General features: G+C 43.5%; 1 protein-coding gene across 1 annotated transcript in view; it reads right to left on the reverse strand.

Moving 5' to 3' along the window:
• Window positions 1-10,010: 10,010 nt before the first annotated feature.
• The window catches only part of LOC148038695 (E3 ubiquitin-protein ligase APD2-like), a 60,887-nt gene continuing 45,481 nt past the window's right edge, over window positions 10,011-25,416 (reverse strand). Inside the window, exons 5-10 of the mRNA XM_087674364.1 lie at window positions 11,927-11,998; window positions 11,725-11,804; window positions 11,486-11,632; window positions 11,277-11,340; window positions 10,890-11,139; window positions 10,011-10,668 (exon numbers count right to left, since the gene is read on the reverse strand). Of these exons, the coding sequence (XP_087530490.1) occupies window positions 10,593-10,668; window positions 10,890-11,139; window positions 11,277-11,340; window positions 11,486-11,632; window positions 11,725-11,804; window positions 11,927-11,998 (689 nt within the window). The 3' untranslated portion in view covers window positions 10,011-10,592. The remainder of the gene's footprint in view (window positions 10,669-10,889; window positions 11,140-11,276; window positions 11,341-11,485; window positions 11,633-11,724; window positions 11,805-11,926; window positions 11,999-25,416) is intronic.

The raw sequence follows: 25,416 nt of genomic DNA on the forward strand, positions 1-25,416 counted from the left end.
TATGGACTAAATCATGCTCCCACAGAGTATTACCCATAAGTTTGATGTTTTTAATGAGGTATTAGAGATATGTACACAATGAGATGTATTATTGTCTCTACATGTGAAGAAGACTATGGATGCTAGTTTTATGCTTTTGATGCTTTACATGGATGGCATGCTTAATATTGAGAAATATATCTTGGATGTGGATGCATTGAAGAAAAGGTCGCATGAGACCTTCAACTTGAAATATTTGGGAAAATACATGTCATATTTTTTGTATGAGGATTATGTGTATAGACATGAAAACTTTCTTTATTTATTGCAAAAGAAATATATTGAGAAATACTTGCGCATTTCAATAGGGAGATGGAAAATATTAGAAGTGTCTTGTTGCCTCTATGTGAGAAACTTAGTCAATAAGAAAGTCCTTTGTTGGATGAGTACAAGGCTAAAGTGGTAAAGATGCCTTCTGCACATGTGGTTGGTAGCTTGACGTATGCTATGGTAGCTAAACATCCAAACCTTGCTAATGCAATGGGAGTGGTTCATAGGTTTATTGTAAACCCTAGCAAGAAGCATTGGGAAGTAGTGAAGATATCATGATGCATAGCACAAGAGCCATATTCCTTTGCTTTGAAAGGAAGGAAACATATATCCTTGAGTATACAAATGTCGATTTTGCAAGGAATGTAGACTTTAGGAAGTCTACAATAGGATTTGTTTTCACATTCATATAAGAGGTATAGTTTCATGGATCTTTTGAGTGAAATCATGTATTGCCTTATCTATCACTAAGGATGAACATGTTGTTACCACTCAAGTATGCAAGGAAGTTATATGGCTTACTCATCTAGTGGGATATTTGGGAATTGCAAAGGATTGATGCCCCTTTTGCATAGTGATAATCACAGTGACATCTAGTTGGCATGGGATCTTGTCTTTCATGCAAAGGTAAAGCATATTCAAGTGAAGTAGCACTTCATCAAGGAATTGCTTGAGGACAAGTGGATTCCACTTATCAAGGTTCACATAGATGATAACCTTGTAGTTCTTCTTACATAGATAATAACCTTACAAATATTCTTATGAAGACCTTACGTTCTGAGTGCTTTTCACATTGAAGAATACTAATGGGAAGTATATTCACTAGTCTCACTACCTTAAAGGCACATTTTTCTTTTAAGTGCGAGAGCATTAGGGAAAAGGTCAATGGCCAAAGGCAAAGCAAGCACCTCTTGCGCGCGCGCGCGCGCGCACACACACACACACACAAAATATACATTCATATATAAGTGGAGATAGTGAAGTATCAGGATTGCCCCAAATCCAAAGAATTCATGATCTTCTCTCTCTTGCTTTCTCATGCTTGTGGCTCCTTTGATGGGGTAAAGGCCAATGTGTCAAGCCACCCATCTTACTTACTAACCCTAACTATTTATGTACATACATTCTTTATTCTTTGAATGACAAGACAATAAGGTATTGCTCACAAGAGAGCTATTGGAGCCGCCACAAACATGCACACACACACACACACACACACACTCTCTCTCTCTCTCTCTCTCTCTCTCTCTCTCTCTCTCTCTCTCTCTCTCTCTCTCTCTCTCTCTCTCTCTCTCTCTCTCTCTCTCTCTCTCTCTCTCTCTCTCTCTCTCTCTCTCTCTCTCTCTCTCTCTCTCTCTCTCTCTCTCTCTATATATATATATATATATATATATATATATATATATATATATATATATATATATATATATATATATATATATATGAAACCTCCATTCTCCTTGTAGCTTTAATAATTGGTATCAGAGTGGGTGAAAGTCTTCTGCCACCAGTGCTACCAATAAAAACATTCAGAGTTTATATTTTTCACAACATTCAATGTACACGAATAGGTTGACAAAATTCTTGGGGCTAGTGCATTAGAGATTAATTCACTCTGATTTTTTATCCAAGGCTCCTTCAGCATCAATTTTGACCTATAAGTACTGCATAATCTATTTGGTCTTTTTCTATAATCTTGCATAGGTTGTTTACAACTTGCAAAATAAGTCAAAGCTTATAGTGTCCATTATAGAGATATTGTATACAAATCATAGGTCATTGGTATAACTAGTGATAAATTATTAGAAACAAATAGTTTTAGGTTGTATGTTGTTTGATACATACTGTAGATCGTAGGTTTCACAATTTTGGAGTTCATTATTAACTACTATTGTATGGACAACAAGTACTACCATAGTAAAGACTTTAATGTATATCCTATAGCAATTCTTGAGCTGTGTATTGGAGGAGAGACTTTAATATATATCCTATAACAATTCTTTGAGCTACGTATATTGACATACTATCCATGCATTGAATGAGCAAGAATATTGTTATTTGTTGTATTGTGGTGGTTTAGGGAGATAATTTTATTGATGTATTCTGAATAATGTGATGTTGTTATACTACACATGATCTTACAATTGTGAATGAGACCACTACACATGACTTATGTAAGAAGCTATGCAACAATTATGAGAAAGAAATTATCTCTAATAAGATGTATCTCATGAAAAAGTTATTTTAGTTACAAATAAAGGAGGCTTTACTATTACCTCCCATATTAATGAATTCAACAATGTATTCAATCAAATGTATGCTCAAAAGTTGAAGTTCAAATATGAGATTAAGAGAATCTTTTTGTTATGCTCTTTGCCTATATCGTGGGATACCTTTAGAATAGCCATAGGTAATTTAGCTCCAAATGATGAGTTGAAGTTTAATGAGGTTGTGGATAGTTTATTAGCTAAAGAGATATGTAGGAAATCTGTGCATCAAGGCAAAAATGGTCAAGCATTGGCAACTCAAGAAAAAATATGCAAGAAAAAGGGAAAAGAGGGGGGGAACTAGGAGCGTGAGCAATCACACAACAAATCTAGGTTCAAGAAAGACATTGAATGTTTTCATTGTGGTAAAGTAAGTCATATTAAGAAGGAAGATAAGAATGCTAATAGGAAAGATAAAGATTGATGAAATAAATAAAGTGATTGTGCATAATGATGATGTAGTGCTGTTTACTTCTACTTTTGTTGCACACATGCTAGTTCCAACAAATTGACAAAAAGCTAGGATACTTGATTCTTGCACATATTCTCATGTGACTCCTCATAATGACTGGTTTTGTTCATATGACACAGGTGTGGATCAGTCTATCTTATAATGACTATGTATGTGATATAGTTGGTGCAAGTGATGTGCAATTTTCTTTTTCAAACGGATCTATCTTTACTCTTTGGAATGTACATCATGTGCCCAAGCTTACTAAGAGGTTGATATCTAATGGTTACTTGGATGACTTAGAATACTCTACTAGTCAATCACTCATATGATATCCAGAAAGGGATCATTTTTTGTTGATAATGGAGTCAAATGTGGCACTTTGTATCCCCTTCATATATCTTTAGTAAAAAATTATGTAGTTAAAATAACCAAGCAACCAAATGTATCTTGGTGGCATCCTTGATTGGGATATATGTCCAAAAAAGAAACGGAAATGCCATCTCATTTGGGTTACTTGCCTTCTCTTGATTTTTATAAGCTTTTTGTTTATGAGCATTGTATATATGGAAACCATGCACATTCATCCCATAAGAAAAACTTAAACAAAAAAAGGCATGAGCCACTTGACCTAGTGTGCAACAATATATGTTGATCTTTGCCCACAGATTCTATTGGGGGGGGGGGGGGGGGGGGGGGGGGGGGTGTGGTATCCTATTTTATCACATTCATTGATGATGCAACTAGGAAAGTGTGAGATTTTACTTTAGGTAGGAAAGACAAGGCTTTATCCTATTTTCAAATTTCTAGCACTTGGAGAAAATTAGTCTGGCAAGAGACTTAAGTATCTTAGAAATAATGGTGGAGAATATCTCTCACGAGTTCCAAATTTTTTGTGAAGCACGTGGGATTAAAAGCAAAGTCACCACACCTAGCCCATCTTGGCAAAAATGGATTGCAAAGCATATGGATAGAACAATAAATGAAAGAATTATGAGTATGCTATCTATTACTAGTCTAAAGGATTTTAGGCTAAGACTATGGCGACTATTGTACATTTCACAAATAGCTCACCTAATACTACATTGGATGGTGGTATTTCGAAAGAGGCATAGTTAGGCAAGAAAGTCTCATATGATCACTTAAGAGCATTTGTCTGTGAAGCTTATGTGCATGTACCAAAGAAAAACAGTAGCAAGTTAGAACCAAAGTCCACAAAATGCATCTTTTTGGGCTATATATATATATATATATATATATATAACGGGATGGGTTATCACCTTTGGGATCCAAAAGATAGAAAGAAGGTATGTAGTAAAATATTCAATGAGAATAAAATGCATAAGGCACCTCTTAAGGAAGTGGAAACAAGAAAGCTTTCCTTTTAGGATGTATTTTGACCTATTATTTTGCCATGTAGGGCAAGTGCTAGTGTACCCAATGTGTAAAAAGAGGGCACATGTGATGCTTTAGCTACTACTAAGTAGGAAGCAAGGAGATATATTGAGTAGCAAGTTGGGAGACCTATGACGCCTTAGGAAGAAAGAGTGAAAGCTGAAATTCCCACTCCAAGTCAATCCATTGTACTTTGCAAATCTACCCATATCTCTCATCCCCTAAGAGATTTCAGCCTAGGCTTGACTATATGATGTTAATGGATTATGCGGAGCCATCTTGTTATAAAGAGGCAATGACTCATGATGGTAAGCTTACGTGGGAGCTCGCTATGCAATTTGAAATGGATTCCATTATGAAGAATTAGACTTGGGATCTAGTTCATTTGCTAAAGGGAAAAAAGGATTTACCATCTAACTAGATTTGTTGAAGGTTAGTGATGCTAAACCAAAGTGCAAGGCAAATATAGTGGTCAAAGGTTTTAAGCAAGAAAAAGGTTTGGGCTTTGATTAGATCTTTTCAACTCTGGTGAAATTGACTACTCTTCGCATTATGCTTGCCTTGCTAGGCTAAGGATAACATGGATCTTGTACAATTGGATGTCAAGACAACATTTCTGGATAATGACCTTTATGATGAGATCTACATGCAGGAATAGTTAGAGGGTTTTATGGAACACAACAAAGAAAAACTTAAATGCAAGCTTAAAAATAGTCTTTATGGATTAAAGTCAGCCCGACAGAAATGATACAATAAGTTTGATACCTTTATGGAAACTCATGAAAATAAAACAAGTGAGATAGACCACTACTTATACACTAGAAAGGCCAAAGATGACAACTTGATAGTATTGATACTTGATATGGATGATATGTTAATAACTAGGAAAAACAAGTAGAAGATTGATCCATTGAAGAAAAGGTTAATGGAAAACTTTGAAATGAAAGATTTGGGATATGCAAATCACTTTCTTAACATGCGCATAATCAAATATAGAACAAAGAGATTTCTTTACCTATCACAAAGGATTTATGTCAACAAAGTATTGCAATGTTCTAATATGGAGGTGGGAAGGTAATCGGTACTCCATTGCCTCCAGATGTGAAGTATTACTATAATGATTGTCCAAATTTGATGAGGAGAGGACTGAAATGGCCAAGGTTCCATATTCATCATGTGTGGGTAGTCTCATGCTTCCTATGACTGCCACTCGCTTTTGGACATTGCTTTTGCAATGGGAGTAGTTTGAGCAAGTATATGTCAAACCATGCAAGAAGCATTGGAAAGTAGTGAAAGGCATCTCAAGGTGCTTGAGTGGTACAATAGATATTTGCATATTATTTGGAAGAGTAGTGATGGTATACTTGGATACATAGATGTAGATTATTCAAGGAATGTTGATAACAGAAAGTCAATCATAGGATATGTTTTACCTTGTATGGTGGCGCAATCTCATGGATGTCTCGTTTTTGCAGAAATGTGTTAGCATTGTCTACCATTGAAGCTAAGTATATTGTAGCCATAGAGGCATGCAAAGAAGGCATGTGGCTTACTCATCTTAGTGAGAAACTTTGGCCTCATTGAAGACATGCCATTGTTGCGTAGCAATAGTCAGGATGCCATCAATGCTAGCAAAGAATTATATGTTTCATGCGAAAACCAAGCACATAGAAGTGAGGTATCATTTCATTCATCAAGTGCTTGAGGGCAAGTGAGTTGGGCTTGTCAAAGTTCATACTCATGATAACCACGTAGACTTTCTCACCAAGAGTCTTCCCCCTAAAAACTTTGCACATTGCAAGGAGTTGATGGACATTGGGTACTCACATGTATTTACCTCACATATTCTCTTATTCTTTTGTCTCCCTTAAAAGCACATTAATCTTTAAATGGAATGTTGTTTGGGAAAAATGCCAATCCTAACTATTTATGTACATGCTTATTCTTAATTCTTTGAGTGATAAGACAATAAGATACTCCTCACAAGAAAGCTATTGGAGGCACCACAAACATAGCTCTCTCTCTCTCTCTCTCTCTCTCTCTCTCTCTCTCTCTCTCTCTCTCTCTCTCTCTCTCTCTCTCTCTCTCTCTCTCTCTCTCTCTCTCTTTGTAATCTCAATTATTCTTGCAGCTCCAAGATCCTTGTCATGGGAATGAGAGGTATGTCTGCATCAGAGATATTAGAGAAAATGCATCAAAGATATGAGAGGAGATGAGGAAAATCCATGTCACATGCACATTGCAAGTTGTTTGGATCTCTAGTATCAATAAGAACATCTCTATTAGAATCCCATCATGGATCCCTATTGCCCTTGAGATTTTGTTTTCATTGCTAAGGTTAATAGATTATTGGACATGCATATGTTTCTTTACATCATCACTAGATGGAAAAATAGAAAAGCCATGATTGTTTTGAGAGATTGATTTAGTGCTCTCCAGAGTAGGAGGGTAGAATCATAGTGAACCAATTTGATGAATAGGGATGGATTAGAAGAGGAGCTTGATGTATCTAGGAATAGGTAAAAATTAATATAGTTTTAAATACATAAAATGTCAAAAAGATATATGCATATTGCATGGGAATCATTTACTTGTGCACTACTGCCAATTTCATTTTCAGCATATGCAAATCAAGCATAAGAGAGTAGTCTACATGCATGGAAATTAGGGATATCAAAAATTTCTTATAAGTAGAATGTTCCTTTTTTGGACTATATTTTTCCCTTTGGACATCAATTGGAATCATAACTTGCTAGTCATGAGTCACACGATTAAACTATAACTTTAATTGTAGTAGTCGATAGTTAGTTCTCATTCTTTACATGGATTTGGGATTGCATGACCAAGCTTGAAATAGTTTAAACCCTTGAAATTTCCTACAATTCCATATTTTTCTTTCATTTTGATTTTGCAATGCATAATAGGTGTTTAGCTTGGTTTGAACTGCATATGCCTTGGCTAGGCATTGCTTATAGACTGAGATGCTTTTCTTGGCTCAGTTGGCATACCAAATGAACATGAATTGGGTTGTCTTGAGGAAAATCCTACTGTAAATCAACCATTTTCACATAACCCAAAAACTCCTCTTGTGACTTGGTTTTTTCCTCGATTCATAGGTGGAACTTAGCTAGACATTGCTTTTGATTTGCTTCTTATAGAGTTAGTGCTTGTTTGGAATTCAAATATTCCTACCTCTTTATTAACATTTTACCTCATGAAAAAAATCATGGATACCTTGAGGCAACACTTGTGAGGTCTTGATCACCCTTTTGCTCTCAAAAGTCTTAGTACTTGAGGTTGGAATACCTTGGTTGCCTTGAACTTAGAGTTGCATAATTTAGCTACTCAAATTCCTGGAAGCTTTGTGCTTTATCTTGAGCCTATTAATGTAATACTAATGACTAGGTTGTTCGGCTCTTATGACTCGCCTCTCATATCCCAAGTGCCTAGGTGGACTCAACTAGCTAGGTAGGCTTAGCCTCTTAAGCCTAAAAACTTTGCACTCTTTTTGAGCCTTATAAGGACCTTGCACCTAAACAAAACACATGAATCAAGGCCAACCTCACTAGTCTACCTTGAGCCTAAGTTGGGATCATCCTTGAGTCCTTTGTCTCATTAAAAAATACCTTCTACATAAGCAATGCTCAATCAATTTGAGAAGGAGACCTTAGAGTTGTCTCACATTGAGTGATTTGTACCTTGGAGTTGCTTTTCATACCTCAAGTCTAAATATAAAATGCATTGGTTTAGATACTTCTTTCTTGCACAACCTTGCTCACTCTAAGCCTTGGATGGCTTGCCTCATACAAACTAGACATAACATTGTCTTATCCTAAGGGTCAGTAGCTTGTCATGTGTCTTCAAATGCCCTCTACCCTCAAATCATCCTAGGCTCAAGGTATTCTTACCATTTTACCTTGAGGCTATCATTGTATATCATATTTGATGTATGTGAAGCATCAAACAACTCATCATCAAGCATAGAATTTCTTCATGAAAGACTATGCGTTTTGGAAGCATTAGTAGACATGGTTGTATCGTGCTTATCTTGCACCTAACCCTATCTTTACCTTGAGTATGATATTTAACCTTGAGCATTCCGTGATATCACCTCAAGCATAAGGAGAAATGCCTTGAATAAGAGCCAACTAGGTGTGAGATAATTGAGCCGGAAGTAAATTGAACTCTTAAAAGTAAAATTTTCTACCCCATATCCTGCCACATTATGCTATTGTGGAGGCCAACATCACTCAACTTTGTTTATGAAAGGATGGAGTAAATTGTTCATGACTTTCAATCTTTTCAAGGCCTTTACAATTTTTATATAAGGCTTTTGTAATTTCTCATTGATTACTACTGACAATGCTTTTATGGAACATGTTTTCCAATGGGATGAGTCACAACTAAAAGCTTTGATACATGGTGATTTGCATTAACACATGCTCATATCCCTCAAATGCTTGATTTTGATGACTCTTCTTTGTTGTCATTGATAAGTGTTGCACATGCTCATTTAATGCAAGATTATCATACTTTTGCATGTGACAATAGAAGCTCAAAGATTTGAAAACATCTTCATGCTCTATAAGGGAATGAAGATGTTTGCAATAAGGCTCAAATTAGAGAATGGTGCAAGAGAGTCAAACAAGCAATCTAAGCTATGCAAGGGAATGAAGGCAAGTTATAGATGCCGTGAGCAATATGGCTTGATACAACAAATGAGAACATATCACAAGGAGAGCAACCAACCTCTTGTTGATGTCCGAGCTACAAAAGAATGATACAAAAAGCCTTGTTTTGTGAAGTAATCCAAAGTAACACAATTGCATTTGAAGGCACAAAGGATGTATAGATAAACTTGCATTTTTAGTATAGTACAGTTGCATAGCAAGAAGAGATTGTGATCATGAGAAGCAAAACACTCGGGACAGCAAAACTTAAATCACCTAGGATAGGTGACACATTTGAAAATATATGCCTAAGGGGGAAAACAGATGCAGTATGCAGAGGTAGGAAGGGTTACCTAGGCAGCTACCCCTAGAAGGGCATCATGGTCAATGATGATAATGTGTGGAAACAAGGTGCTTGCTGAACACTAGCCAAGTTGGCAAGAAAACTAGTGAGAAAAAGTGGGATGAAAAGCAGCATGTAATTTGATCCCCTTTTGTACAACTTTTAAGAGAGAATTGTTTTAAATTTAATTCACTTCTCTTAGTTGGGGTATGCAAGTGCTTGAATAAATCAACCAGTTATTGAGGACCAATTTGACTTAATTTTTCGTAGGCTGACAATCACTTGATAGTACCTCACCAGTTTTGATTGATAGATAGTTGATGACTATATAATTCTCTAGACAACATGTCCCATTACCAAGGTGAGATCTACTATGATATGCAAGTGATTTTAACACATTGCTACGCAGGATTCCGATGAACCCACAGAAAGCAAGCATCTTTCGAAAAAGGGTTAAATTTTGCTAAATTCCATAAGACTTTCCTCTTTCAATTAAAACAAGTAGAGGATCCCATATATTGATCTCCCCCTAGGTAAATTGATCTCCCCCTAGGTAAATGAAGATAGACTGCACTCTTTCAATTAAATTAAGTAGAGGAACTCATACATTGCTCTCTCCCTAGGTAAATGAAGGTAGTTCCATAAATCAAGTGGAAGGGCTTATCAGTTACACCAACCACATGCATCTATGTGACACAAGCTCACGTGCATGTTGCGCATAAGAGTTCTCTGGATCATGTTAAAGTCCCGGAACTTGATTTCAATGCAAGATGTTTTGCATTAAAGAGCTGAGGATGTCTATGTTTTGCTAAATTCAACTGTCAAGGATATCTCGATCTTCTATTCCCTGGGTAGGTTGCTACTGATATTAGCATGAAGATAACTCACTTTCACGACGGAACACAGCTTTCAGATAAGACCATGAGGATGTAATGCCTATTCTGTTAAACCTGCCCTAGAAGGTAATGTCTTGACGAATGGGCTTCCAAGTAAGTTACATTGTCAAAAAACTTACATTCGGGTCTCTATTTCCTGATCATGAGCCATTAAGCAATATCTTCCTGTGCATGCAATTACATATGTCAGATTCCTGTAATGATTCTCATGAACTTGCATATTCAAAGGACTCTATCAGAGCTTTCTTCAGCTCAAGAGCACTATACACGCACTATCTGTTTCACCACCTCCATTACTTCTTTGCATACAGGACAGGGCTCCTGTCCACCTTTCAACCTGTATAAAACAGTTATTTTAAGTTAGAATAAATCAGTTTATCAAGAACCAGCTCCCCAAGTATTTAAAAATTGAAACCTTCTCTTATTGTGCATCTGCTTGCCAAGAGTGCTTAACTCTAATCTACTTTGGAATTTGAACTGTTTCATGCAGCCTTCATTCCGGCATAGATGCAGGGATACATATTTCAAACAAAGCAAAAGATGAAGTTCAAATCTTACCTTAGTCCACACTCCAAGCATGTCACAGAATGCCCACATGGCATAAAGAAACAATCTTTATTAGCCATCATGCAACAGGCACATAGTTGGTCCTCTGGGTCTTCAGACTCCATGTCGTCATCATCATCATCATTATCATCATTTACCCAGCCTGCCTCCTCATCATATGTATCTTCTTGTTCCTCTCTTTCGCTGAATTGCAGACGATTCAATATCTTCAATGCTGTGGAGGCCACAAGAAAAGCACAGCCTGCAAACAAATGAGACAGAACTCACCTTTTGGGAAAAATTGATCGGTGGAGCATATGCTGATTATTACATTTGAATGGTAAATATATTTTAGCCCTAGGTATATTCCAGATCCTTGGGAAATTCAAATCCAACTACCTAGAGCAGAAGCTATTGTTAACCAGTGGACCTTGTAGGTTACTCTAGCTTCCCAATTTGTGCTCTGGAAATGCAACAGGAAACAGGTTCGTAATTCAAAAAGAAAAGTTTTTGGTATGTGTAGTTAACCACCAATCCACTAGAATAACTCACATGCAACAGATATAATTAGCACTAATGAAACCTCCGCAAGTGCCCACTAATGAAACCTGATTATCTGTCGGAGTGCTAAGAACGCCAGCTTTGTTGCCAAACAATGAGATCTGCAGCTCACATGCCTCTGGAAAGGGAAGGCATAGATAAACAGCATTACTAGTCTCATAGAAGGTAGCAAGGACTTGAAGACCAACCTGTATCTGCTCACAAAAACATACACACGGGCTCAGAAAACTGCCTGGTGGCAAATAGACCTCCCAAAACCTTGAGCTTCACAGTATAGCTTCCCAACCTCCACAGTTCTGTCATCAAAGTTCTTCACTAAAATTGAATAGTTACCATCTCTAGGAACTTTGAACTGAAGCATTTCATCTGAAAGATTAATACCATAGAAATATTGTAAGGCTTCCCTAGTAAACAATAAACCAACTCTCTATGAATAATCCATTGATGCCCAATATATGCAAAAATTGGCAAGTCGTATGGGAACTGACCAATGTTATTACTGCATTGCAGTTCAGATTGCTGGGTAAAATCTTCAATCCAAGACTGGGTTGATTTTTGTTCTGCAACGGAAAAAAAATCTCTCTCTCTCTCTCTCTCTCTCTCTCTCTCTCTCTCTCTCTCTCTCTCTCTCTCATACGAGGTAGATACCACTGTCTGTTTCGAGAGGGTTTTGGACCCCTGAGACGGATCATGCAGTTTGAGGATCAGAGATGCTTGGGATTTTTCCTCTTGGAGCTCCAGAGGCGCAGAGCAACAATTCTACGGAGTAGGAGGCCCCCACAGCTCGGCTCACATAAACAGAGAGCAGTCACTGACTTTTTCACTGATACACGACAGAGTATGGCAGATACAACTACTACTGCCACACAACCTACAGGAGTACATCATCATTGGACCTCATCCTCTGTAGGTGTCCCTTTGGATAGAGCAGTGGCACTTAGCCGGTCTAGGCACCCACGTCCACCCGGACCAAGGCCTAGACATCCACACCACAGACAAATTAAAGCCATCATTGAGCGCCATAGGAGACAGATGCCGAGACGCCTCAGCCATGCAGAGATACACCTCCCTAGAGAACAGACATATCATTGATGGAGAGTTTTCCTTTCTCTACTCTCACTTTCAGATCACTGACATGTTTCCCCTTTTATAGGACACTACTTCATTTCTTTTTCAGTCTTATAGGCATGTTTTTCATCTTTTTTCTCATTCCAGATGAGAAACACACCATCATTGTATGTACTGCTTTGGTCTCATAGGCCACATTGGCCTTTTAGAGACATTAATATACTCTCTCTCTCTCTCTCTCTCTCTCTCTCTCTCTCTCTCTCTCTCTTTGGTGGTTTGTTTGGTAAATGTTGGTCTCATAGGTTATTTTGGCCTCTTGTAGACGTTAATAAAGCATCTCATGTCACACACACACACACACTCTCTCTCTCTCTCTCTCTCTCTCTCTCAACCTTCTCTCTCTCAAGCATACATGCCTCTTATTTGTATGATCATTTATGTATGATGTATCCACTCCTATGTATGTACTTGTAAGTTGTAGCGCATGTTGCGCATGTGGCATATGCCATAGAGGTTTTGGCGTGTTACCCTCAAGTATTCATCTTATATACTCCAATAGCATTGCTATTTAGACTTTAAACATCCGTTCTATCATCCATAGTTCAAAATAATGAAGTTTTTTTTTTTTCATACTAATATCGTACCGTACCTTATAAAATCTTAAGGTACCATTTAGTACCGTATTTTATCGTACCGTACTTTTCGTACCTGACAACTATGCCCATAAGTATACGTCATACATCCTGGAATGTAAACAGTCTCCACTACAGTGGAGCACGTGGTTCCAAGAAGTTGCTTGTTCGGCAGGAGCTGCAGTCTGCCCTTGCCGGACGGATCGACATCCTACTTTTACAAGAGCACAAGCTCACTTCCGCCCAGACCCAATGGGTAGGGAAGCTACTCCCAGATAGCTCACACACTTACTGGGAGCACGCCATTGGTGCCCACGGCAAGAGTGGAGGCATATGCACCTCTATTGACCTGAGCCCTCACCGCTTGTGTACGGGACCAAGGGACGATTGTGGCAAGAAGAGTGCTTTGGATCAGATTGGACATTGGGGACTCATGCCTTGGAGTCCTCAATGTTTATGCCCCTACTGAGGCTAGGGCACGCAACAGGTTCTGGGTGGAGATCGCAGCAGGACTCCCAGAGGTGGACTCTTGGATTGTTGGAGGAGACTTTAATAACCTGAAAGCCTTATAGGACCAGCATGGCAAGGGCAGAAACTACGAAGGCATGGTTGGGGAGGAGTAGGAGGCATGGGAGGTCTTCCTATTGGCAATAGGAGCAGGCGATGCTTGGAGAGACCCAACATTCCACAGGAGGGAGAGGTCGCTAGATTTCTCTTGGGGATATAAACGGCTAGGAGTCCTGCTAGAGCGGTTGGACAAGTTCTATATGGGAGAGTGGGGATGCTCTCGCGGAGGCTAGGTAGGGCAGTTGGCTGGCACCACTCTGTCCGATCACTGTCCGGTTCTCCTAACACTTAACCCCCCAGCATCTATCCTAGACACACGATCATGTCGGATCCCTAATTCGGTCTACAAGAGGGAGGAGGTGAAGAGTTTGATTGAGCAGATTTGGACTAGGGAGTGGGGCAAAAGGGACCAGATTGCAAAGGAGGTTGAAGAGGTCCTAGATGAGTTAAGTAATATCTGCCACGAGGTAGCCCTACAGGCTAGGCAGCAAAGCTAGGAGGAGGAGAGAGCACTCTAACGAGACCTAGCAGCCATGCAGAGATTACTACAAGAGACACCAGGGGATCCCATCCTCCATGCACAAGAGGTGCGTGCACGAGCAGCCATCGCCGGCCTAGAGGACAAGCGCTCGGAGTTCTCATTCTGCATCTCAACAGCCTTCAAGGGGCCAAAGGGGGACACGATGTGCAAGGAATTTTTCCAAGTGCACCAGCCCCACACCTCAGGAGAGAAGATACGCAGCCTTCGGGATTAGTATGGGAGGATTCGCTCTAGCCCAGATGAGGTGATGGAGATTGCCACCGACTACTACAGACGTCTCTTCCAGCGGGAGACAGCCTCAATCAGAGGAGAGCGATGTAGACAGCAGGTCTGGGATCGCATCGCATCCCTTGTCACGTAGAAGATGGGACGCTCCCTCCTAGCTCCCTTCACAGAGAAGGAACTAGAGAAGGCTTTCCATACACATGACGGGCAAAAATGCCCAAGAGAGGACGGCCTCTCTAAAGCCTTCTTCACTACCTACTAGAAGGTGGTAAAGGACCCCCTACAACTGCTTTCCAGGAGATTTTCAGCTCAGGACGGATGCCAAGGAGTCTATCGGCAAGTCTTATCAATCTCCTGCCCAAAGGGGGAGACCGTTTAGAGCTATCCTAGTGGAGACCGATTACCCTGTTGTTAGTGGCATATAAGGCACTGGCAAAGATGATTGGTAGGCGTCTCCGCCCTGTGCTTCCACGCATTATTCATGACACATAGACACGCTTTGTCCAGGATAGGAGCATCCTAGACAATGTCTTCACCTTCTTTGAGGCGACAGAGGCGGCCCAGCACAGTGGTCACGGACTGGCGGTACTACTACTGGACTTCGAGAAAGCCTATGACAAGGTGGACTAGGACTTTTTAGAGGACACCATGGTGAGGTTGGGCTTCCCCCAAGCATGGATCCGTAGGGTCTCCACACTTTACAGATCGGCTACCAACAGGGTTCTTATAGGTAGCAGGCAAGGGGAGGAGTTTTGGCTGGAGAGATCGATCCGGCAAGGCTGCCCTCTAGCCCCGTATCTGTTCCTACTCTTTGCAAAGGCGATATCCCACTTCCTCAGGTCACGTGTGAGCAGGTTACACAACCTTGGACTTTCGGTGAGAAAGGAGATGGAGCTGTTAGACTCAGAGTATGCATATGACACAGCACTCTACATAGAGAACGATGAGTTGATGCTGGAGAGAGTGAGACTAGCTTTCGAGGTGTTTTGCACTGCAGCCGTGTCAGAGATCATAGCCTGTTTTCAGGCAGCAGCTGCACAGTCCAGCTGCACAGTCGGACTGTGCAGTCGGACTGCCACGTGGCAGTCCGACTGCCTGCAGCCGATTTTTATCAGGCTGCGCCCTATTTTGGCGCCCCATTCCAGGCAGTTTTTCGCCTATTTATTGCTGACGTTTTCAGCAGTCTGGCGATCATTCTCTGTCGCAGATTACAGACCGGTGCCGTGCAGATCTCTGTCTCTGTTCGCAGATTTCAGACAGCAGACAGTGCAGACTGCAGCAGACTTCGAGGTGGACAGCAGGTCGCATCGTCGAGGTGGAGACACGCAGTCCAGCGCACTGCGCCCGTGTATATCTTTGTATTCAGCATTCTTTATACAGCAGATCTTCAGTGTACACTGTCTCTTTCTCTCCCTTCTCTCTCTGCGTTCTCTCTCTCTCAGTCCTACGCTTCCGCACTCCTGCACTCTGACATGGTATCAGAGCAGTGTTTGAGGGCTGACTGAGCGCAGAATCAACCTGAAGTGGAGTTTCCATCGCGACACAAATTTGCGTTTTTTGCGTTTAAGGGCAGACAGGAGGGCTGCGCCTTGAAACAAGGCTGAAACGAGTGTGGGCGCACAGGAAAGGAGTACAGGTGGTGGATTTGCTGCTGTTTACTGCTGTTTGACGCGGAGAAAGTTTGAGTTTTCAACCTAAAAGTGCAGGTTTTGCTTTTTCATCGCCTCCGGCGGGTGAAGAAGCTTCGGGCCGCAGAAGAGCCTTAGCAGGCTGAGTTTACCCAGTCAGAGGGGGCTGCTTTTGCGTTTGAGAAGGCATTGCAGGTGAAGATGTCTACAGAGATGGACTTGGAGTTCCAGGCGATGATGGACCGGAAGGTGCCTGTCCTACCGGCTCTTCCTACAGATCAGAAGCTCGACGGCGACAACTACCGCATTTGGCGCGTTATGATGTTGGCCATTCTGGAGTCCTATGATTTGGCGGAGTTGGTACAGGAAGATATTGACCGGCCTTCGGTAAGAGATGAGTCCAAACTCTCTTCCGATGCTCGTGCGGAGTTGGCCAGGGCCCAGTCTCATTGGGACAAACTGAATGCCAGGATTCGATCCTTTCTCTTTCTATCATGCACTACAGCCGTGATCGCTCACATCGAGCACTTGACGGTGGCTCGTGAGATATGGCTGGAGCTTGATCAAATGTACAATCGGATGACCCTGATGAAGAGGGTTTCTTTGGAGGTTCAGATGCGGACCTTGTCCGTCAATAAGTCTTCTTCGCTAAGGGAACACATTAACAAGCTAAGGCAGCTACAGATGCAGGTTCAGAATGCGGGGAAGCCGATCTCCTCCGAAGACATGGCGATTACACTCTTGTCCCAGTTGCCGCCACGATTCGGTACATTTTACTCTGCCCTTATTGCTTCGGGGCGAGAGTCTACTCTTCGGTGGGAGGAGTTGGTTCCTATGGTCTTGGACCAAGAGGAACAGTTAAAGGGACAGAATGCTTCCAAGACGGAGGCGTTGACAGGTCAAGCCTCTCAGAAGAAGGGGAAGGACCAAAAGAAGAAGAAGGGGGATAACAAGTCCAAGAAGGACAAGGAGAAGGACAAGGACAAAGACTCCACATGCCATATTTGTGGAAAGACTGGCCATTGGAAGAAGGATTGCCCTGACAAAGACTCGAAGGACACCAAGAAGAAGGAAACCAAGGATTCTGGAGCGGTGGCTGCACCCTCATCAGCTGCATTTCTACACTTAGTTGTCATTGAGGACGCTTCACCGAATGCTTCTGATGCTGCGATGGCGGCTTCCCAATCTCGAGAGTGGATTATTGATAGTGGTGCCTCACGGCACATGACTCCTTCATCAGATGGTGTTGCCCAGCTGCGACCTTCGCGTGGGCAGGTTCTCATTGTAGACAGCTCTTCAGTTTCTATTGCAGGTCGGGGTAAGATACAGCTTATTCCGGATGGACGAGGTGGCACCCATACTTCAGAGGTTTTGCATGTACCAGGATTGGGGTACCATCTCCTTTCAGTCCATAAGATTTGCTCTCTTGGTCTTCTGGTGGAGTTTGACAGTTCTACAATGCGAGTCCTTGATCGTGAATCGAGGAAGGTTCTATCATCTGGATATAAGGAGAACGGCATTTACAAACTGAAGTCTTCCACTGCCCTCTCTACTCTTCTTCTTACCTCACAGTCACAGTCTGAATTATGGCATGCTAGGTTTGGTCACCTGAACTATGACTATCTTCGGAAGGCGTCACGGGGACAGCTTGTTCGAGGGTTGCCGGATATAGTGGTGAGCCAGTAGCCATGTGTCTCCTGCATAAGGGGGAAGCAGCATAGGGATGCCATTCCCCACACCGCTTCGCGGCGGTCTACTTCACCGATGAAGTTAGTATCTACGGATCTATGTGGCCCTATGAGGAATGAGTCCCTGCGTGGGAGCTCGTACTTCATGCTGCTCGTGGATGACTATAGCAGGATGACATGGGCCTACTTTTTGGCACTAAAATCAGAAGCTTTCTCGCACTTCAAGGATTGGCTTCTCTTTGAGGAGAACCGATCAGGCCGGAAGTTGAAGACCTTGCGATCCGACAAGGGAGGTGAATTTGTCTCTAATGAATTTGCTCGGTTTTGTGCAGATAGAGGAATTCACCAGGAGTTTGCCAATACGAATACTCCACAAGAAAATGGTATTCTCGAACGGAAGAACCGCAGTGTGATCGAGATGGCGCGCACCATGATGGAGCACCGACAGACCCCCCAGGTTCTGTGGGCCGAGGCTGTGGCTACTGCAGTCCACATTCTTAATCGATCTCCTACTTCGGCCGTGGAAGGGATGACTCCATTAAGCCAGATGTTTCTTACTTTCGGGTCTTTGGGTGTGATGCCTATGTTCACATTCCCAAAGCTCACCGTGACAAATTCGAAGCGGCTTCCCGCAAACAGGTATTTGTTGGCTACAGCTCCCAGTCCCAAGGCTACCGACTCTATGATCCCGTCAAGCGGGATGTATATACTAGCCGTGATGTGCGGTTTGTGGAGGTTCCGGCTTCTTCAACGGGTGAGGAGCATCCCGTTCTTGGAGATCCAGGGGAGAGTTTGGCTCCTTCTACAGTTCCGCTGGAGCCTGTGCCGTTTGATTATGATTCTGTTTCTGACACAGAGTCTACTGTTCCACCGGCTCCTTCTGAGGAGTTACCACCGGTGGACATTCCAGAGTCTTCTACTGATGGAGAACGACGAGGGGAGGTTCGGCCTCCTCCTCGCTGGGCCCGTGACACACTCCGTGATTCAGGGATCGAGGGGGTTCCTGAGGAGTGGGGACCGCAGGATGGTCCGCGGCGGTCACGGAGGCACCAGGCGCATTCTTCGGAGCTTGTGTGTTCCAATTATTGTTTGATGTCCCGAGTTACGCAGGATCGAGAGCCCACCTCCGTGAAGGAGGCTTTACAGTCCGCCCCATGGAAGAAAGCTATGGAAGCTGAGTTGGAGGCTATTGAGAGGAATGGCACTTGGTCACTTGTGCCACGCCCCCCGAAGAAGAAGGTGATTGGAGTCAAGTGGGTCTTCAAGACCAAATATCTCAGTTATGGTACTTTGGATAAGCACAAGGCTCGCCTTGTTGCTAAGGGTTTTGCCCAGCGCCCAGGGATTGACTGTCATGACACCTTTGCCCCTACAGCTCGTATGGCAACCATTAGAGCTGTTCTTGCTTTGGCTGGCCATAGGAGATGGCATGTTTATCAGCTGGATGTGAAGTCGGCCTTCCTGAATGGTGATTTGAAGGAGGAGATCTACGTTGAGCAGCCTCCTGGCTTTGGTTCTTCGGACGGGAAAGTCTACAGGTTGAAGAAGGCCCTGTATGGTCTCAAGCAGGCCCCGCGAGCTTGGAACGAGAAGATTGATTCGTTCCTCCAGACTCAGTTGGGATATCGGCGGTCCAAGGCCGATCCGCAGCTGTATGTTCACACTTCCGAGGATGGTTGTGTGCTGTTTGTATTATATGTTGATGATTTGATTGTCACAGGTGATGATGCACAGCAGGTCCAGGAGACAAAGTCAGCTTTACATCGGACGTTCGAGATGACGGATTTGGGGCTACTCCATTTCTTTTTAGGCCATGAGATTTATCAGTCTCAGAGGGGGATCTTTCTCTCCCAACAGAGATATGTACAGAAGCTCTTGGTGTCTTTTGAGATGGAAGATTGTCGGGCCCTCTCTACTCCTATGGATCCGAACTGGAAGGCCACTTCCCACTCAGCTTCTCCTTTGACGGATGCTTCCCGCTATCGACAGTTGATAGGGTCTTTGATTTGGCTTCTCAACACCAGGGTTGATCTATGTTTTGCTGTTGGGCTCTTGGCAGGGTTCATAAGTGAACCTAAGACGGTGCATTGGCAGGCTGCTCAGAGGATACTTCGGTATCTGAGGGGGACGTCTGATTTGGGGATTCATTACCCCGCAGGGACAAATGGGTCAGATCTTGTACTTGCAGGTTGGAGCGACTCGGATTGGGCCGGTGACGTGGACCACAGGCGGTCTACAACAGGTTACTGCTTTACTTTGGGTGCAGGTGTTATTTCATGGAGTAGCAAGAAGCAGCCCACGGTAGCCCTTTCGTCTACTGAGGCGGAATATCGGGCCGCATCTTCCACCATATGCGAGGTTGTGTGGCTTCGGAGACTGTTGGAGGAGCTTGGGTGCCCCCAAACTCGTTCTACATTGCTGCGATGTGACAATGAGAGTTGCATTGCCTTGGCAAGGAACCCTGTTTTTCATGCCCGGACGAAGCACATTGAGATCAAGTACCACTTCATCCGAGAAAAGCTTTTGGATGAGACCATCACTGTGGAGTATTGCAAGACGGAGGATAATCTTGCGGATTTGTTTACGAAGGCGCTTCCTCAGGCTCTACTTCGGCAACATTCCAGATCCCTCAGGCTTCTGCCCTATCCAGGCTCTGAGAGGGGGTGTCAGAGATCATAGCCTGTTTTCAAGCAGCAGCTGCACAGTCCAGCTGCACAGTCGGACTGTGCAGTCGGACTGCCACGTGGCAGTCCGACTGCCTGCAGCCGATTTTTATCAGGCTGCGCCCTATGTTGGCGCCCCATTCCAGGCAGTTTTTCGCCTATTTATTGCTGACGTTTTCAGCAGTCTGGCGATCATTCTCTATCGCAGATTACAGACCGGTGCCGTGCAGATCTCTGTCTCTGTTCGCAGATTTCAGACAGCAGACAGTGCAGACTGCAGCAGACTTCGAGGTGGACAGCAGGTCGCATCGTCGAGGTGGAGACACGCAGTCCAGCGCACTGCGCCCGTGTATATCTTTGTATTCAGCATTCTTTATACAGCAGATCTTCAGTGTACACTGTCTCTTTCTCTCCCTTCTCTCTCTGCGTTCTCTCTCTCTCAGTCCTACGCTTCCACACCGCTGCACTCTGACAAGCCGGAGCAAAAATCAATTGGCGAAAGTTGGTCGGTTTCTTTATAGACTCGGACTCTAGCATGGAGTGGGGCATTCACTTGGGATTTAGATGGGTGTGCAGAGGGCAGCAGACCGTCCGTTACCTAGGATTCCAGGTGGGACTTGACATCACTCCAGCCCAATAGTTTCTTCCAGTCCTCAACTCTATTCGAAGAAAGCTGACCTACTGGAGTACTACTGGTCTGTCCCTAGCGGGCCAAGCACTAGTGGTCAACCACGTCCTTCTAGCGACGACCTAATACATCACCTTGTGTGGGTGTTTCTCCTCGTCCTGCGTAGTTCAGCTTCATCGCCTAGTGCAGAACTTCCTTTGGGCCGGATCAAACAAATCCAGAAACTCGAAGGCCACGGTGACGTGGGCGACCATCGTCCGGCATCGGTCAAAGGGAGGACTTGGAATCATAGACCTAGAGTATCAGAGTCTGGCCCTTTTGGACAAGCTAGTAGTCCGCGGTCTCACACCAAGAGGGCAAACATGGAAGGTCCTATCGCAGGAGGGCCGCCATGAGTGCAAACCAAGGCTTGGCGGTGATTGGAGGCCGTCCTTGAGATGGATCTTCACGACGGCCCAAATCACACCCCCTAGATCCTCTTTCCTCCATAGCCTACTTCATGTGTGGTAGGGTCTCCATAAGGCTCTTATTCAAAGCCCCCCACGTTGTCAGGAGGAGATAGACCGCCAGTCGGTGATATAGAACCCCCAGATTAGAGATTGGCGAGCACTTCCACATCTAGTAGGCTGGCTGGGAGGCCGACCCCACCTTGTACCATCAAGACTTGGCGGGAGGTGTACAGGATGGTAGACTAGGAGGTGTTGCAACAAGCATCAAGTTCCCAGAGAGGAGCGGAGTTGAGGAGGGAGATTGACACTGCGATACCCCACGAGTGGCTTGACCCCCCGTTAAGAGAGCCGGTAGAGCCTAGTGAGGTATGAGCCACTAGGTTTTTGCCAACAGGTATCCTCCTACAAGTGGCAGGTAGAGTAGGCAGTGCCCCACAAGGGACCTTCTTCACCGTACAGGAAGAGGGGCGTCCGGTTCTTGATAGAGGGCAACAGGATGAGGGGATAGTTGGCCTTCCGTGGTGGAGGAGGATTTGGGTGGTTGGCTTTCAAGGGAAAGACATGGCGTCTGGACCCTCATGTGTTTTGGGAGGAGTTATGGGAGTCGCGCCTTTGGATATGGGAGAGCAGGCCACTTGAAGAGCTGGAGTGGACCCTGAAGAGTAGCTATAGCTGGCCACTGCGGTCGCCAAGAATCCATCGAGGTTCCTAGAGTACATAGCTAGAATTAGCAGACACGTCCTAATGCAGGAGAACATGGACTGGGTGCCCTCGTGTAGCAGGTATTGGGCGGAGCACAACATCACAGATGCTTTCCAACGGATTTTCTGGCGCCGTCTATGGGACAACTGGAGGCCGAGGAGGGTATCGTATTTCTTATGGTTGTTGGCACATGGAGGCTTGACGGTGGGAAGCTGGTTAGCCCAGATGTAGAAGAATAGAGATTGTAAACGCTGCCCACAGTAGTCTCTGAAAACTCCAAAGCACTGGCTTTGGTTATGTGAGGTAGCACAGCTCGTGGGGCGAGGAGCATGCCGCATTCTCTGACGTATAGCACCCAGCCTTGGATGTATCTCTTGGGGTTCTTTTTGCTGGCAGATAGTCAGCCAGGGCCATCACCTTTTGTATGAGGCTGGAATGCAGGACACGATCTTCATCATTGAGGCTGGGTCATGCACGACGGTCGACTTGGAGGCTCTACCCATCCACCAAGTACTGGAGCCCATAGTCGACCGCTCTGAGGTATGGGAGATCGTAGGGAGTCTTACTGGATGGTGCATCTGGAAGACGCAGTGTCAGGAGGTTTTCGGCGGGGAGAGAGTTTCAGTACAGGCGACTTTGGCAGAGCTCTTGTAAACGCCCCAAACAACGTAGTATGCTTAACAATTATGATATTCGCTTGTTCTCGAGATTTAATATAAAAGAGAATGAACACTTAAAGCTGAAAATGAAAATTACTCACAAAATTACAGCCATGAAAATGTAAAAGTAATGGAGACAATATTGAGGGTTGAAGATGGGCAATACATGGATAGGGCTTGCTTCTTGTTGCTAAAATGGGAAAAAAAAGCTCGAGAAGGAGGTGCTGTAATGAATTTACAGGCTTGCTGTCTTGTAAAACAGCAGTGATAGAAGAGGGAATATGGAGGAATTTGATAATGGAGAAGTGGGGATGATGATGGGGATGGATGGGGCCAGTTTCTGGCTATCTGTGGGTGCTGTACATGAGTTTACAGCAAAGAAAATGATGCTGAATGAAGAAAAACGAGCTCTTATTTATAGGAGAGAGAAGAGCTAGTACAAAAGGGGAAAGTGGAGTAGCACAAGACAAGTGTCCAGCCACATGTCATGAGATGTGACAAGTGGTGGGACTCTTGGAAACTTGTGTGACAAGTGTCTTGACACTTGTCTCTTCTCTATGGCCTTCCTTTTTGGGCTGAATACTATCAAGAATAGAAACAACCAAATTTAGTAAGCACAGTCAAAGTACAGAATTTACTATTTTTAGAATGACATCCCTATTTTTTAGGACTAACATTTTTAGGCTAATTCGAGGCTCCTAAAATTTAGGGACCTAAAATTTAGGGACCTCCCAATATGGGTGTCATATGAAAGCTTTTTTCGTGTACATCACAAAAACGGTATCAGAATCTTCATGTGACTTTCCTATGCAAAGAAATGTGCATTTCAAGCTTTCAGCCCACACATGCACATTGTACAAGTATTTCATGATCATGCCATCTTGTTGATTGTAACTGTCTGTTCTGGCGGATCTAGCCCACACTTCAAGGCATCAATCCTTTCTGTGTGCGAGTCTAACCCTGATATGCATGAGTTTTAGTCACAGGTGCCCAATCGGGCCATATAGGTGGAAGTGTGAACTATCTTTTCTCTAACCCACCGCGTGGGTCCACCATAGCCTGTGACCACTCATCAATGGCCAGCTCCAATGCACTTTTCTTTATATCTAATTAGTGCAAAGGAAACAAATTTAATAAATCATTATATAAACAAATTAATGAAAAAGGATACAAATTCTGTTTCTATAGAGTTGTGACAGCTCTGGACCTCTGTCATCCATTCCCTCCGCGGCTGATGGGACCAGGTGTAGGGCGAGTCTTGAGCTCGTCAGGAGTTCCATTCTCACTTCATGCGTACCTAGGGCAGCCACGACCCATTCTTCATGATGCAGACAAGCAGCCCCAGATGGCGATATCCCCCCCCCCAATGGCTTCTTGCTCCCATTCCCCCTAGACCACCTTAAGAGGCTTGTACACTTGATATATCTGTGACTTATCATTAGCTCCAGCTAGTCTGTTGAGCATGAACACTTCTTTGTATTCAAGGCTTTTTTTAAGTAATATAATTAGCCACACTTTATTTGCCAAAAAAAAAAAAAAATTTACGACACCTAGAAAGAGCTGAGGCAAGAGGCATACCACCTATCATTCTCCAAATAAAAACTTTGCATTTGAATGAATGTCTTATTGAGCCACCCTTTCCCCATGATAATAGATTTCCACCATGCCTTGGCTTTGTGTGGTCCCCAAACAGCATTGGCTTTGGTCACCAACCAATTAAGGTGATGTATCTGGTTAATTGAAACACACTCCAAACTCCCAACCTTGCCAAGGATAATCAAGATCCAACACAGGGAAGGGTTGTCGATGTTGCAACTACATAGAAATCTCTCTCTCTCTCTCTCTCTCTCTCTCTCTCTCTCTCTCTCTCTCTCTCTGACATGGCTATAGTTACATAGATTACACATGGATCACCTCCCACCACTATAGTACATCTTAGATTACCCCCACTTGGAGCTCGGTCGAGAGGAGCTGAACCGCATAGTTAGGATGGACATTATTCATGTACACATAGCCAAGACATGAGTGACACCTACTGAGGATCTCGGGACGAAGATGGCTTTCTACCGGAAGCATCTTCTACACATATCCTTAGATGGATTTGTTGTTCGCCCAAGATACATGGATGCACACCTATCTCATGGTGTTTGGAGTTCTACAAAGCCCTCATTGGTCTAACCGATAGTACCACCACAAGGGACCACCTTAGACAGCCACAGAGAGATGCAAAGCTCGTCGCCCACGTCCAAACTAGTCCACCCCTTGCAAGAGGCATCATCTACAGATACAAAGGATATTGCACCATCACCGAGGGACCCTACCTCGCCACTTCAGCGCATAGTGACATGAAATGGCCATTTTCTAGCTTCCCCAACCTATCCTCAAATCATCCCAATCCCATCCCCTTGTTAAAGCCCCCTCCGATAGTGACAAGGAATGTCAATTCTAGTCCTCGTCCCCATTCCCATTCACATTTCAGCGACTGCTAGTGCCAATCCACCTTCTCCCATCCACTAGGAGATGTGATC

Source organism: Lygodium microphyllum, chromosome 3 (genome assembly GCF_053477565.2).
Source record: "Lygodium microphyllum isolate KBCC chromosome 3, Lygodium_microphyllum_v1.1.10, whole genome shotgun sequence".
NCBI lineage: Eukaryota > Viridiplantae > Streptophyta > Polypodiopsida > Schizaeales > Lygodiaceae > Lygodium > Lygodium microphyllum.